At 45.8% G+C, this 14,386-nt stretch overlaps 1 protein-coding gene across 1 annotated transcript; it reads right to left on the bottom strand.

Moving 5' to 3' along the window:
• Nucleotides 1-516: 516 nt before the first annotated feature.
• Nucleotides 517-13,740, bottom strand: LOC125362475 (probable inactive 1-aminocyclopropane-1-carboxylate synthase-like protein 2). The gene is made up of 13 exons (XM_048361313.1): nt 13,719-13,740; nt 10,945-11,522; nt 8,763-8,822; nt 7,439-7,505; nt 6,217-6,314; nt 5,652-5,729; nt 5,258-5,364; nt 4,179-4,262; nt 3,346-3,391; nt 3,114-3,255; nt 1,763-1,905; nt 1,518-1,674; nt 517-599 (listed from the first exon to the last, which is right to left on the bottom strand). Exons 1-13 carry the CDS (start codon nt 13,738-13,740, stop codon nt 517-519), a joined length of 1,665 nt encoding a protein of 554 aa, XP_048217270.1.
• Between the last annotated feature and the right edge of the window lie 646 nt (nt 13,741-14,386).

Here is a 14,386-nt window from a genome sequence, read left to right as displayed (position 1 = left end):
GGACATAGGAAGATACAAATCTTGTCACCACAATTGGTTTAAACCCTCTCAGCAAGGCACAACTGGAACAAATATTCACAAATATCCATGCTTATACCCCATCCTATTCAGCCAATGTGAAAAGCAGATGTGATCTTGCAAAGATGCTATGAGATGATTATAAAGAACATGAACAAACAAGGCACATCTGGAATTTAAAATATGGCATTTATTAGATACTAAAATATAAAAATAAAGCCACTTAAATAGGAACCCAGAGAGCTCCCTTTCTCCCAACCTAACCCCAATTTAAAAAAATACATCATTTTGTACACATGATGACTAGCAAAGCCTAAAACACTACAAAGTTTCCAAAGATGGCAGATGCTCAGTTTAGGAGGTTGATGAATGGGTCAAACAAGACCATTTCTTGAGGAGTCACTCTTCAACAACAGCCTTCTGAGCTAGAGGCGGCTTCCTGGGACGCCTAAGCATGTGGCTGGCCTGAGCCGAGCTGCTGGGTGGGAGGCAGATCATCTACTCCTTCAGGGCATCCTCTAGTAGTCTCTCTGTTCGATACTGCTTCTGTTCCTCTAGCACTCGAAGAAACCGATTCATGGCTAGAGGGTCCAAATGGGGACAGAGAAAAAAAAAACTTTAGGTTGGCAGGTAGTTTTTAGACCTACTCAGATCATGGTAGATCATTAGAGCCTCTTGTTCAGGGATGCTAAACATGATAGATTTCCAAGTCAACCTGTTTTATAACACCCCCCTCCCATACTTCCTTCTCAGATTAGTCTACCAGACATTTCAATGTGTCCTACCAAATCCTATATCCCATCTCTATTTGTCTCTTAACTCATCTCTTGATCTGTTTTCTATGTGGTGTTTTGAGATAGGGTTTGACTATTGTACAGTCCTGGCTGATCTCAAACTTGCAATCCTTCTATCTCAGCCTTTCAAGTGCTGGGATTACAGGTATATACCATCATACCCAATTTTTATTCAACCCATTTCCCACTCTAGATCAAAAGATGTTTTCCCAAAATAAACCTGCATGAGGAGGAATGGCTCACTGCTATATTCCCAAGGGATAGAAGAGTATCTAGTATGAAAAGGATGTAATCAATGTTTATTTTAACTTTTGGTTTCTTCATAGCTTTTGAGAATGAGCTCCATTAGCATCAACACTGGAAACTGCCACAACCATTTATCGACCTTGCCTATATCCACCTATAAAGGGCAGAGTACCACTTCTCATTAGCTTATGTTCCCAGAGCCTTACTCTATGGCAGGCACCAAACCATCATCTCTGGGTTATAATGAATAGCTAAGATCCTGAGGTACCAAGCAGGTTTTGTTCCCAAGGGAGCATAATTAAAGAGGAAAAGTGGAAAACAGCTGGCTCAGAAGGCTGCAGCGAAGATTTCAAAGGCAAAATAAATAAATGAAAATAACAGGAAGCTTCAGGAATTGAGTCAGAGAGAAGCTGATAGGCTATCTCTAAACGAAGCAATGACCAGGTTAGTATCACTCACCCTCTTCGAGTTGAGGAGGTTTTTCTGCAAAGACAAGGCGGAACCATCCAGGTTCCTTACACCTGAAGCTTTTGCCATGGGATAATATCAGATTGTTTTTCAGGAAGCGACGATGGAGGAACAGTTCTTCATCAAATGAACCTGGGTCATAAAAGTACTAGAAAGAACAGAGACACAGAGATAGCAAGCATGAGACCCAGTCAGCAGGTCTTTCTAAGAAACACGTGTTTATTCCTAGAGCTTACATCTTTCAGGTTGATCCACAGAGAGAAGCCAGAGTTACAAGGGAGAAATGGGATCTTCTGTTCCTTCAGCTTGCTAGTGACAAACCTGTGAGCTTCCCTCAGCCGGGTGTGGTTAATGGGCAGGTAGTGATCCTCAATCCATCCTGGATGGAAGGAGAAGAACTGTCACAGATCTTGTGGCAGAAATTTTCCACAAAGCCAGGCTTTATACAAGTTATTTATATCCAAGACTATTATTTGGGTGGATAGCTTTGACATCCACCTCATCTGGGGCTCAGGAAAGTAAGAAGGGCTTCAATCGGCCAATAGGAGATGTTCACTTCAAGTTCACGTCCCTGAGGTAAGAGTGGGGGTATACCATGAAAGTAGAGACTGGCTGCTTCCACTGGGCAAGTTAACAAACTCAAAACCTCCCTGACAAACAACTTTGAGGTCTACATGATGGACTTGGGAGAAACCTTGCTCCTCTACTCAGCATTGGTAGTACAAAAGAATAATTTGAGGAGCTGTGAGTAGCCCCAATGCTCAGGTTATGCTTCTTAGTCATCTATTTTGATCTTTAGGGATGGAGTCTACACATCAGTACTGAAACAACTACACATGATTCCCAGGCACAACCAAGATTGAAAACTTGGGTTCAAAGGCTGGGATCTGATTTCTGCCAAGTATCAAAGAACCTGGTATCATGTAGGGACGTGTCCAGTTGGCTTTTTCCAATCTACCTTCTTCCCTACCCAAAGATGAAAGCAAACTGCTTGCTAACCCTGGTAATCCAATGGCCATTAGTTTGTTTCATTCATTAGTTTTCTGCTGTAACCCATTTATTGTCTTAAGCCTTCTAATATGACATCTATTATAGAAAAATTTAAAGACAGGGAATTTTTTTTAATGTTTGCCTATAGTATGAAAAGGTAGAAAGTCTCCTCTGAGGCTAGCATTAACTAAGCACCATAGATTTAAGCCCCAATTGTCATCTCTCCTTTGGCTACCTTAGGAAATGAGGTTACACTTAATTAAAATTGTCAGCTGTTTCTTTGAAATCCTTGTCTGAGGCAAGCAAGGCACTGGTGAGGGAAAGAAGACATTCACATCAAGACTGATTTCTGAAGTTGCTGCTTTCAGTTCTTGAAAGTATAAGTGACTCTCTTCTTTCCAAGCAGAGCAAAGAGCAAAGTTAGAGAATTAAAATATCTGAGCTGTACTCCTGCCCTCATCCCCTACCTTAGTTAACCTGACAAACCTAGCAGAGTCCCATTGTACTGAATTGCATACTAGAGGCCCAAGAAAACCTAGGAATTCCCAATGACTGTGGGGTCCAGCCAAGATGCCATCCTGGAGTATTGCTCAATACCTAAGTCCTGGAGCAATCGAGCAGCCTTGTACTGCGCGATGCCAGAGACACCATGGATGCAGCCAAAGGAACGCATAGCAGTGACCACATTCTGATTCCGGGTGTACAGAGCACTAAGACAGAAGCCAGCAATGCCAAAATCCTGGAAGAAGAGAAGGGGGGAACCTTTGGTTTGTTGCCCTCTATTTTTGTATTCTTTTTCCAGACTCAAGGACAGGCAGCCAGGACTCACCAAACTCATGTCCCAGATCACATGGGTCCTTTCAGGGTCAGGCAAACTGCAGAAGAGGAAAAACCAAGGTTATGGAGAAGTATTTGAAGGATTGGGATTTTGAATCTATAAGTGGCAAGGAAGTGAACTTGGAAGTCTTTCCTAGACATCAAGGCCTAAGAAACTCAAGATCAAGATCCAGCTAAGCCAGGAAGTCAACACAGGTATATCAGATGTACTAGAAAGAGAGCTCCCTCCCAAGTGTCCACAAAGAGAGATCCAGGACCTTCACCCTGATTTATGGTCCCTCCCCACTCCCCCCCCCCCCCACCAACACACACCTGGCCTCTGTGAAGCCACCTTCCTAGCAGTGAGCCTCCCACTATTTCTAGAATATGCTTGCCTCCTTCTTAATGCCATTCCTTTGGTGAAGCTGCTCCTTTTGCCAGACAAGCCCCTTCCTTGCTTTGCTGCAGTCCTACCTCTAGAGTCAGATAGTACCATCAAGAAAGTTCCAGCCAGGAGGGGTGGCATACATCTGACACCCTGAACTTGGGAGGCAGAGACAGGACTATCCTGAGTTTGAAACTAGCTTGGGCTCCATAATGAGATCATGTCTCACAATGAAGAAGTTCCCACCCTTCCCTGATGTAGAGTGTCCCTTTACCTGGCCCTCATTTGCTTCTCTACAGAATGGCACATAGACTAGAAGATAGGCAAGAGGAAAATGCTACTTTGTTCATGTGCACAACCCCCAGTGGTGCGTAATTCACTCCCATGCACAGCCAGTGAGGCCGAAGCCTCGGATCTCACCCCGTGACTCTCATGCTTAATTCCAGCCCAGTCACACTCACCTTTCAAAGCCCAGAACACTGGAGAACCTGAGTTCTTCATCAAACACAGAGAGCATGTAACTCTCATCTACGATCACATGGAGGCTATGCCTACAGTTGGAGGAGAGGGTAGAACCCAAGTTAGCTTCTCCTTGGAATCTTAATTCACGTTGCATCATCTTCCCCTCTGGATACAATCAGCCACTCTGATGTCCCCACCCCCACCCCCTCCAAGGGGTACCGTCAGGCAGAAGGAGGTAGGATACTAGAAAGGACCATTGCATCTGGCTTGGAGGGACCAAGCCCAAAAGACGCACATGGATAGTATTTCATCCAAGTTTTCAGCCATCAAGCAGAAACCAACGTCTCCATTTGTTCATGCGCTACTCGTAGTCTAAATTGAGTAGTTCTATACATGGGCCTCGTGCACACACATCCCATCTCACCCATTCTCCCAACAATTCTCTGAAAAAGTATGACCATCCCATTTCACAAAGAAAATCATATTCCTCATTGTAAAGTTAATCCCTTCAACTAGCAAATGCTACAGCTGACATCTGAACACAGCTACTGAATTCTTGACCAGAGCTTCTAGCATTCTTTCTCCTGCACCTATGTTCTGCTCTATTCTTTAGTCTTGGTTAGTTCTATAGTTTTGAATTATTTCATCTAGAAAACAGAATGTCTCCTCTATGTAGTATGGTTATTTCAGCACCCCAGAGACAATAAAAATTAACATGTTCTTAAAAGTAGACAAGAACATTCTGTATAAACACATGTTTATCACACAAGGTCCAAAAGAGACTGCCTTGAAAATGGATGCTGGGAGAAAGGAGCTTAAGTTGTAAAAAGTAGAAAAGCAACAATCAGTTTTTTGACTCCTATGTAATAACTAAAGGAAAAGCCTAGAATGGAAATAAAAAAAGTAAATGGTAAATGTATGGATGCTTTTTCCTTGGTATCATGTATGTATTTGTATGTAGCTCTGCAAAGAACATGTACTATAAGCATACTGGGTAAATGACTTCCGGTTCTGACCTTACCACTACCAGTGACAAGAAACCTTCTTAGGGAGATCATGCAGTGTTGAGAAGTGGGACTCATACCTCTGAGCAAATAACAAGCATTCCATCAATGACTCTTGGGAATCAATACCACCCAGACAATTCTGAGGGTTGACTAGCACAATACCTCTGACGGTTTTTCCCTAGGAAGAACACAAGCATAAGGAAAACATTCAAATCATTAATATGTACCCCCAAATTCATGCAAAGATCTTTTACAAGTTAGAATCCAATGCATGGCTAGGCTACTACAGGTGTGAGTAAGGAGGAGATCTGGGGTAGGGTTATCATGGTTGAGTGAGATGTGCTCTGGAAACGTTTACTGTTTCTTATTTCTCAGGTGCCTAGGTATTATATAAGAACTTGACCCTTTTCAGGGCCAGCAATAGCTCCCCAGAAAATACAGTCATCTCCCCCATGCCCACTTTACCTCAATTCTAGCATCAAGCAAGACCATCTCCAACTTGTCTACAGTGACCTGGAAAGCGTAAGCCTCTTCAGAAATCGTCTGGAAGAGAAAAATGATTGAACAATGGCTAGATGAAGGTCTACAAGCCAGCCAAGCCCTGGTGGCTCACTCCTGTAATCCTAGGTACTCAAAAAGCCAAGATTTGAGCAGTTCAGAGCCAGCCTGGGCAGGAAAATCTGTGAGACTCTTATCTCAATCTCCAGTTAACTTCCAGAAAACTCAAAGAGGAACTGTGGCTCAAGTGGCAGAGTGCTAGCCTTGAGCAAAAAGTGCTCAGGGACAGCACTCAGGACTCAAGGTCAAGCCCCATGACCACCACCAACAACAACAAAAGTCCAGGAGCCTTGATTTCTCACCCTTATAATCCCTAGGCCTTCATATTAAGGTTCAGGGCCCATATGGCTTCATCCCAGTTTCTCTTTCCACCTCCCCTAGCATTTATATGGATAAGACACCTCCTGCCTTTGCCTTCTCAGCACCCTAGTGCTGTCTAGGTGGATTGAGCAGGGAGGGGACCCATTCTGACCGTGTTCTCCGTGTACACAGGAATCAACTCTACTCTTGCAAACAGATGAGAGCTAAAGGCGAAGCCACCATGGAAGGGAACTGGGACCAGAAAGGCCTCTGGAAGCACAGAAAGATAAAACCATCAGTCCAAGCTCCCTCAGTCAGACTCTGCCAGCACTCTGACAGCAAAACTACCAACGGTAATGTTTTTGGAATCAGGCTCCATTAAAACTACTTTTTAAATCACCCATTCTTATGGATGTTGGGAAACAGTACCTATTTCCAAAGAACAAATTCTAATTTTTATTTTTTTTTTGCCAGTCCTGGGGCTTGGACTCAGGGCTTGAGCACTGTCCCTGAACCTCTCTGTGCTCAAGGCTAGCGCTCTACCACTTGAGCCACAGCGCCCCTTTTGGCTTTTTCTGTGTATGTGACACTGAGGACACTGAGGGCTTCAAGCATGCTAGGCAAACACTACCACTAAGCCACATTCCCAACCCACAAATTCTAGATTCATTGGAAGGGTGCATAGGAGAAGATGAAAGACTGCTGTTGTGACGGGCTATGTCCAGGGCAAAAATCAAGCTAGGCTTGCTAGGAGAAGGAGTATTTGTCATTAGGGAAGTCTTGTTGGCTTCAAGCCGAACTCTCCAGGCCAAGGTCAATGCCCACAAGAAGAGCTCCTATGATTTGTAGGTGAGGTGAGAGGCAGGTATGTCCTACATTCCTTTCTTCCCATCCATTCAGCCTGGTGTATGGGCTAACTAATGACCTAAGTCTTTCATCCTGTTCACTTCCTTCCACACTAGAGCTCTTGCTTAGGCATTGTTCAGTGATTGAGGAACAGATCTCTCAGCTTTATTTAACCCCAAACAAGTTAGCCTTTCTCCAATTATTTAATTTCTTTGAGGAGGTAGGAAAGCTGTTATTCTCTCTCTCTATATATATGGCTCTACATTTCAGTTGGGCCCAAGAACTCAGCTGCTCATGTAACAATTTGGCTCTGATGCCATCATTCCTTGGACATATCTCTCTGGGGAAGTGTCATGTTGCCCTTTCCTATGAAAGGAGGAATCTAAATCCCTTGCTTCTCCAGAAATCATTTCAAATGTCTTAGTGCAGAAGGGCCCACACCTTTCAGGGAAGGACTGGAATGAAGACATGCTTCGCCAAGGGCTCCTGCCTGGGTTGTTCCTGCCCAATTAATTCACTGTCAGTGAAGTCCCAGCCCAGTGACTTACCCCCCGGATCCCCCAGAACCATCGTCAATGCATAGAAGACAGAGCAGCAGCCATTGAGGACAACCGTCTGAGGACAATGAACAAGAGACAAGTCGAAACTTAGTCCCATGGACTTCTCACCTCCCTCCTGCAGGGAAGGGGTAGGCACCAGGAACCCTGCCCTGATTCTGAAGGGCTTCACTAGCTAATGCAGAAGGTCCCCAAGGATACAGCCCTCATGGGACTGACTCACATTATGTTGCCTCAGGGTGGAAGGTGCTTCACAGTAGTAGTTGAGGAACCCAGTCACTTCTCCCTGGAGGCTGTGGGCAGATCCAGACAAACCTTGTGGTTCCTCATTCAGGGTGGAGAGGTCAATCCAACCTGTTCTTATGGAGCCACAAACTCAAAGTGTCAACTCCCCAAATCACACAGAAGAGGTGGGGCAAGCCCTATGCTTGTGAATTAGAGAGTAATGCTATTTTTAACCAGACCAGGCTGCCTCCTGATGAGGATTTATTCTGGCCATTTCCTACAAGGTTTTTTTTTTCCCACTAGAAGAAATGAAGACACAACCAACCAAGCATATAAGGTGTTGAATCCTATTCTGGATGAAGACATGTGCCCAGAGACCAGGAGATCCTTGATCTGATAGTCACTTACAAATTATGACCTCCCTCCTCGGGGTACTGTAGCTGGTCCTCGACCATGGCAATTATGTCCTCCTCGCCCAACTGTTTAAAAACACACACACACACACACACAAAACAGTAGCTGGGCATTGGTGGCTCATAATTATAAGCCTAGCTATTCAGGAGGTTGAGATCTGAGCATCACAATTCAAAAGCCAGCCCAGGTAGGAAAATGTGTGAGGTTCTTAACTCCAATTAACCCCAAAGTTGGAAGTGGAGCTGTGGCTCAAGTGGTAGGTAGAATGCTAGCCTTGCTTGAGCACAAAAGCTCAGGAGCCTCAAGAAACTTCCTTCTACTCAAGGTTGTACGCTGGTATTTGCCTTGTATGTCAGGACCTCCCAGAAGGGAAGTATACAGTCTGCATGCTCCTGATTGGATGCATGGCCCCTCCTTCCTGTCATAGATTACACAAATACATGCTTCACTGGGAAGTATTTTAACAACCCAAAGCTCCCAGGGCAGCCTATCTACTGTACCCCCATTAGAACATAGCCAGCCAGGCCAAGCAGTGAGGTATGCTATACTCAGAGGTCATCTCTCCACATCCTTCTCCACACTCCTACATTCTTATGTACCTACCGCATAGTGAGTAATGTGGGGGTGAGGTCTGGGGCTTGAAGCAAATTCCAGCACACCCCAGAATTCAACTTACCCTTTCAGTTATCAGATCGAGGCAGAGCTGGTTCTGGCTGGTGGCAAGGTTAAGGAGGCCCTGTGGGTGGGAGAAATCCAATGTCAGCCTTCTTGCTCCCCTATAGCCCCCTTTAGATATGCCAAGAAGAATGTATCTCCATATTTAGTCCAAGGAAAAGATGCAGTGTTAACGTATGCTTGGCCACTTGAAGTGTTAAAAATTTTCCGAGAATTTATACCTTAAAAAGTCTCCCCATTTATAGCTGCATGGATAACATTATATAGTTTCATCTAGCAGTAACTCAGTTCTTAGGACAGACACTAGATTAAGTGCTTCAGGGGAATTGCCTTGCCTTAACCGCCCCCCCCAAAAAAAAAAAGAGACTTCTATATATGATTAAAGAGCAAAAGTGGGCTGGGGATATGGCCTAGTGGCAAGGTGCCTGCCTCATATACATGAGGCCCTGGGTTCGATTCCCCAGCACCACATATACAGGAAATGGCCAGAAGTGGCGCTGTGGCTCAAGTGGCAGAGTGCTAGCCTTGAGCAAAAAGAAGCCAGGGACAGTGCTCAGGCCCTGAGTCCAAGCCCCAGGACTGGCAAAAAAAAAAAAAAGAGCAAAAGTGTAGCCGGGTCGTCTGTGGCTCACATCTGTAATCCTAGTTACTCACAAGGCTGAGGATGGAAGTTTGAAGCCAGTCTGGGAAGGAAAGTCTATGAGACTTCTTATCTTCAATAAACTACTCAGAAAAAGCCAGAAGTGGTGCTGTAGCTCAAGTGGTATAGAGTTGCTAGCCTTGAGCACAAAGACCCAGGGAGAGCACCTAGGCCCTGAGTTCAAGGCCCAGGACTGTCAAAAAAAAAAAAAAAAAGAGGGAGGGAAGGAAGGAAGTGTAAATATGAGCTGGGAACCTGTAATCCTATTCAGTAAGCTCAGGTCTGAGGATGGAGTTTTGAAGCCAGCTTAGGCAGGAAAGTTCATGAGACTTTTTTTTGGTTGGTTGTGGGGCTTGAACTCTGGGCCTAGGCACTGTCCCTGAGCTTTTCAGCTCAAGGCTAGCACTCTTATCACTGGAGCCACAGCGCCACTTCTGGTTTTCTGGTGGTTATTGGAGATAAGAGTCTCACAGACTTTCTTGCTCTGGCCGACTTCGTGATCCTCAGATCTCAGCCTCCTGAGTAGCTAGGATTACAGGTGGGAGCCACTGGAGCTCAGCCTCCTGAGACTCTTATCTACAATTAACTACAAAAAGAAAAAGACAAAAGCTCAAAGTAAAGCTATGGCTCAAATGATAAGAGCACCAGTCTTTAGCAAAAAAGCTAAAGGACAATGCCCAGGCCCTGAGTTCAAGTTCCAGTGCCCCCCTCCCACATGAGTATGAGAACACTGGAGTTACCAATGACCAGCCATATGACTGAGTGATGGGCACAAGTGTGCCCTGCCCAGAGCCCGGGCCCTTCACCACACAAGCCCTTCCTGGTCTCTATCTTTAGTATTCCAGGTAAGAACCCTCCAAGTTGCTGGAGGACATGAAGCCCTTCAGAGTGCAAAGGAGACACCAGGCTTGGCCCTTAGAGAAGCACATGGCAGCTCCTCATCACCACTTGGATGGAAAGGCTTGGCTGGAGCCATCCTCTGCCCTCTGGCTAGAGAGCTTCTGTAACTTCCCTTTGCTGTACGCTTTTCGTTGGTCCCCACTTAACCCTCAGAGTAGCATTGTAACACCTGTCCTTCCCCAATCACTCCAAGATCTTCCCACCTGAAAGCTTTCACATATGCTGCTCGTTCTTCCTGAAGACCACCATTGCCATCACATTGGCTGGCTAGCTCAAGACACCTTTCCAGGTCACCTGAAGTGACCATGCCTTTAGTGTTCTTGGAAACATTATCCATGTTTTCCTAAAGTGTATTCTATAATGGCAGACTCACACACTGCTGGGCCCAGAATGACTGGCTCTCAGTGGTGAAAAGCTGGGATTTAAGGAAAAGATGAAGAGACCCAGGGCCTAGTTTCCCAACTTTCTGGGGCATCTCGTCTTATTCCCCTGCTACATCCTCACTTTGAGAGGACCAGAGTGACCATCACATGTGTGTGAGAAGTTAAGAAGCGTGTAGCACCTGGCACAGGGTTCTCAAGAAATCTCATGACAGGAACTGTCAGAGTTGCTCTCCTCTCCTCCTCCCACACCCCATTCTTACCATGGGGTTCTCCTTCTCATGGTATTTGTGTTTTGAGTCGGTCTCATAGTCCTTGGACCTCGACTGGCTAGCGTCCAAGATATCAGTCCCACGTTTGGATAGCAAGGGGTTGGCAACCGGAACTTGAATATTACTCTGCCCATGTGCGACAGTGGCTGCAGTGGCTCCAGTGGCTGCAGTGGCTGCAGTGGCTGCAGTGGCTGCAGTGGCTGCAGTGGCTCCAGTGGCTCCAGTGGCTCCAGTGGCTCCAGTGGCTCCAGTGGCTCCAGTGGCTCCAGTGGCTCCAGTGGCTGCAGTGGCTGCAGTAGGCAAATTCTGGCTCAGGGGATGGATATCTCTAGACCACAGGAGGCTGAAAATCCGGCGCAACAAGGTGCTTATATATTCTTTCTGCCTTTGGATGGCTTCCAGGTAACTCTTTTTATGTGGCTGCAGGCATCGCTCCATTTCTTCCAATATCCTGAAATATTCAGTTATGGCATTCTTTGCTCTCTGTATCAAATCCAACATCTCCTGGAAGATGCTGTTAATGAGGGTCCAGTCCCTCTGGAGGGAGCCCTTAGCAGGCTGGCTGGAACCTGCGGAGAAAGACAATGCACTGGAACAACAACAAAGATGCTTCTGACACTCAGGCCCAGACAGGGTTGGGGGCAGAACCAGTCTCAAGCTCCATCACTGGCTCTTTCCATCTCACTGCCTTCATTTGAGGCTCAGGAAGTGATCTAGTCATTTGGGGAATGCACTCTCCTTCAATGACATCAGCATGTGTTCCCAGGAAGAGCCTTAGGGCCCTCCATAAGGAAAATGTGGGAACTCAACATGTTTCTGGGTTTTCTATGCTGGCCTTTAATCAGAGCCTGTGTTATCACATTCTTCCAAGAAAAAAAAAAAGGTGAGGGTGGAAGGGGGGCAACAAAGGTCAAAAGCCGGGTGCCAAGGGCTCATACCTGTAATCCTAGCTACTTGGGATGCTGAAATCTGAGGAATGCAATTCAAAGCCAGCCAGGGCGGGAAAGTCTATGAGACCCTATCTCCAATCACCAAAAAGCTAGAAGTACAGCTGTGGCTCAAATGGTAGAATACTAGCCTTGGACATAAAAACTAAAGGGACGGTAGCCAGGCCATGAATTCAATTCCCAGTACACGCATGCACAGGTGTGCACACACACACAGGGCCTTTTTACCATTTTTGTAGATAATTTTTCCTACACAGCCATGTTTGTTTATGTTGGTATTGATTATGGCTGCATTTGCAAATTGGCAGAATAGTGATGGTAACTATAATGGCCTACAGAAAAATTTTAGCTATTTCTTTTCTGGTACTTTACAGAAAAGTTTCCCAACCCATGTTCTAGAATTCAGTCCTTTCCTATGTGCCCCCCTTCAGGTTAGCCATCCCAGATCCTCAGGACCCTCATCCTATCTCTCCCATAGCCTGCAACCTATTCACTGTGGCAGCTGCCTTCACTTTCACTCACTAGTAACCCCAGATGGGCTTCAAGTTTGAAAAACATGTAGCCTATCAGTGGGGGAGGGGAGAGGAGACTATGTTTGGGGTAAGAACTAAGAAATGATACAAAGATCTTTCCTCTCCAGTGTTAGGGACATACTGTTGAGAAAGAAACAATCAAAGGACTGGGTCTTATTTGTGTGTGTTTATACTGGGACTTCTCGAAATCAAGCCCTTATACTCTTGCTTGGCTTTTTCTGCTTTACCACTTAAGCCACAACTCCATTTCCAGCCCCACCCCCACCCCCAGCCTTTTCTGGTTAATTAAGAGATAAGAACCTCACTTCCCTACCCAGGTTGGCTTCCACCCCTTGATCCACAGATCTCAGCCTTCTGAATAGCTAGGATTATAGGTGTGGTCCACTAGCACCATCTTAAAATGAGTTTTTAAGCTCAGACTACCCCGATGTTACATAAGCAAAAGCTCTACTCTGGCCCAAACTCCCTCTGCTGATTTCAATTCCAACTCTGGAGATAAAAGGACCACACTGTCCTGTGGTAAGGTAGGACAAGGAGCTAGGTGGGAGTCCTTTGGTTCTGACTCCCAAAGGTGGCACTGATCAAACCCACTGGGCCCAAGGAGAGTTGGCAAGAAACGCTAAGATGGGTGTGTAAGCGGCTCACAGCAGTAAGAAGCTACCATCATGCCAGGGACTACAAGTGCACAAGGAACAAGATCAGGACAGGAGGAAGCTGGAGGCCAGTGAGGCCCTAATCACCAGGGGCAGGAACAGGCTGTTTAAAGGAGACACACTGAGGAGTCATCTATGGCAGGTAAAAGCAGTCTCAGAACTAAATGAGTGTCACCAACAGGTATCTGTTGCTGAAGAGCAAACTTTGAACAATAGAAGCTAGGAAGAATGGATGACAGGAAGTGAAGTAGGACCACACTAGCTTCCTATTCATTGGCGATACCACCACATGGCTCTAGAATCATGTGATTTAACCTTCAGCATGGATCTAGAAGGAGGCTCCTGCCATTAGTCTCACTTTTGCAGATGAGATAGCTGAGGCTCAAGAGAATGAAGTTTACCATACAAGACAGCACACGCAGTTTGATCCTGCTTTACAGCCCAGTGGGCTCACTGTAGACCCAATCTCCATGTTTACTATTTCCTCAAAGCTTGGCCTTCTCTTTGGGATCCAGGAGTCCCAAGTCCATCAGTTATGGCTGCCACTGGAGCCCAGGAACCCGAGCCCAGTTTGGTCCACAGCTTCTCCCTCTACATGCTAAAGCTTGTACCCCTCTCCCCTCCACACTTACCTTTGTTTCCCTCTTCACTCATCTTTCCTCCAGTCTAAAATCCTCACACCAACGGTGTCCTTGCCAGCCAGCACTCAGGAACCCGATCCACAGCTCTCCTCAGTAAGCTTTTGATTGGGAAATTCTGTTTTTAAACACTCAGGAGGAATTACAAGAACCATGTGTTTCCTTCTAGAGAGCTCTTCTCAGGAGCTCCCTATTAACTGAAAGCAGCCTTTCTTAATGCCATTGCAGAGAACTGGCTTGGTAGAGAATCATATTAGAGCCACATGTCTCAAACTTAGGTATTAGCAATACCTGAAGAGCTTCTAAGATGCTAGGCCTCAGACCTTTTAAAGGGTCTGGGCTCGTGTGCTTGAGAAAGGCCATGATGTGTGAGTGGATGGGTGAAGGAATGAGTCGATGGGTGGATGAACACCACAATGCAATCATCTAAGGTTTGGGTCCTCCTCAGGTCTTCAAGGTCAATTCTGGTCTATGCCCACCATAGTTTCAAGGCAAAGATGTGTGGTTCTCCAATAATGCTTGTTGAATACTCATTTGTAACTCACATTGATTAGTGACTGAAGAGGAGACAAAAACACCAACAAATTGTAGGCACTTGGTGCGTGTTAACAATGTAACGAGGATCTCCCACCCCACCCCACCCCACCAACGGCCCCAGATGG

The sequence above is a fragment of the Perognathus longimembris genome, chromosome 13 (assembly GCF_023159225.1).
Source record: "Perognathus longimembris pacificus isolate PPM17 chromosome 13, ASM2315922v1, whole genome shotgun sequence".
Classification (NCBI taxonomy): domain Eukaryota; kingdom Metazoa; phylum Chordata; class Mammalia; order Rodentia; family Heteromyidae; genus Perognathus; species Perognathus longimembris.
The sequence above is the reverse complement of the archived record's forward strand: the minus strand, read 5'-3'. Positions and strand labels throughout refer to the sequence as shown.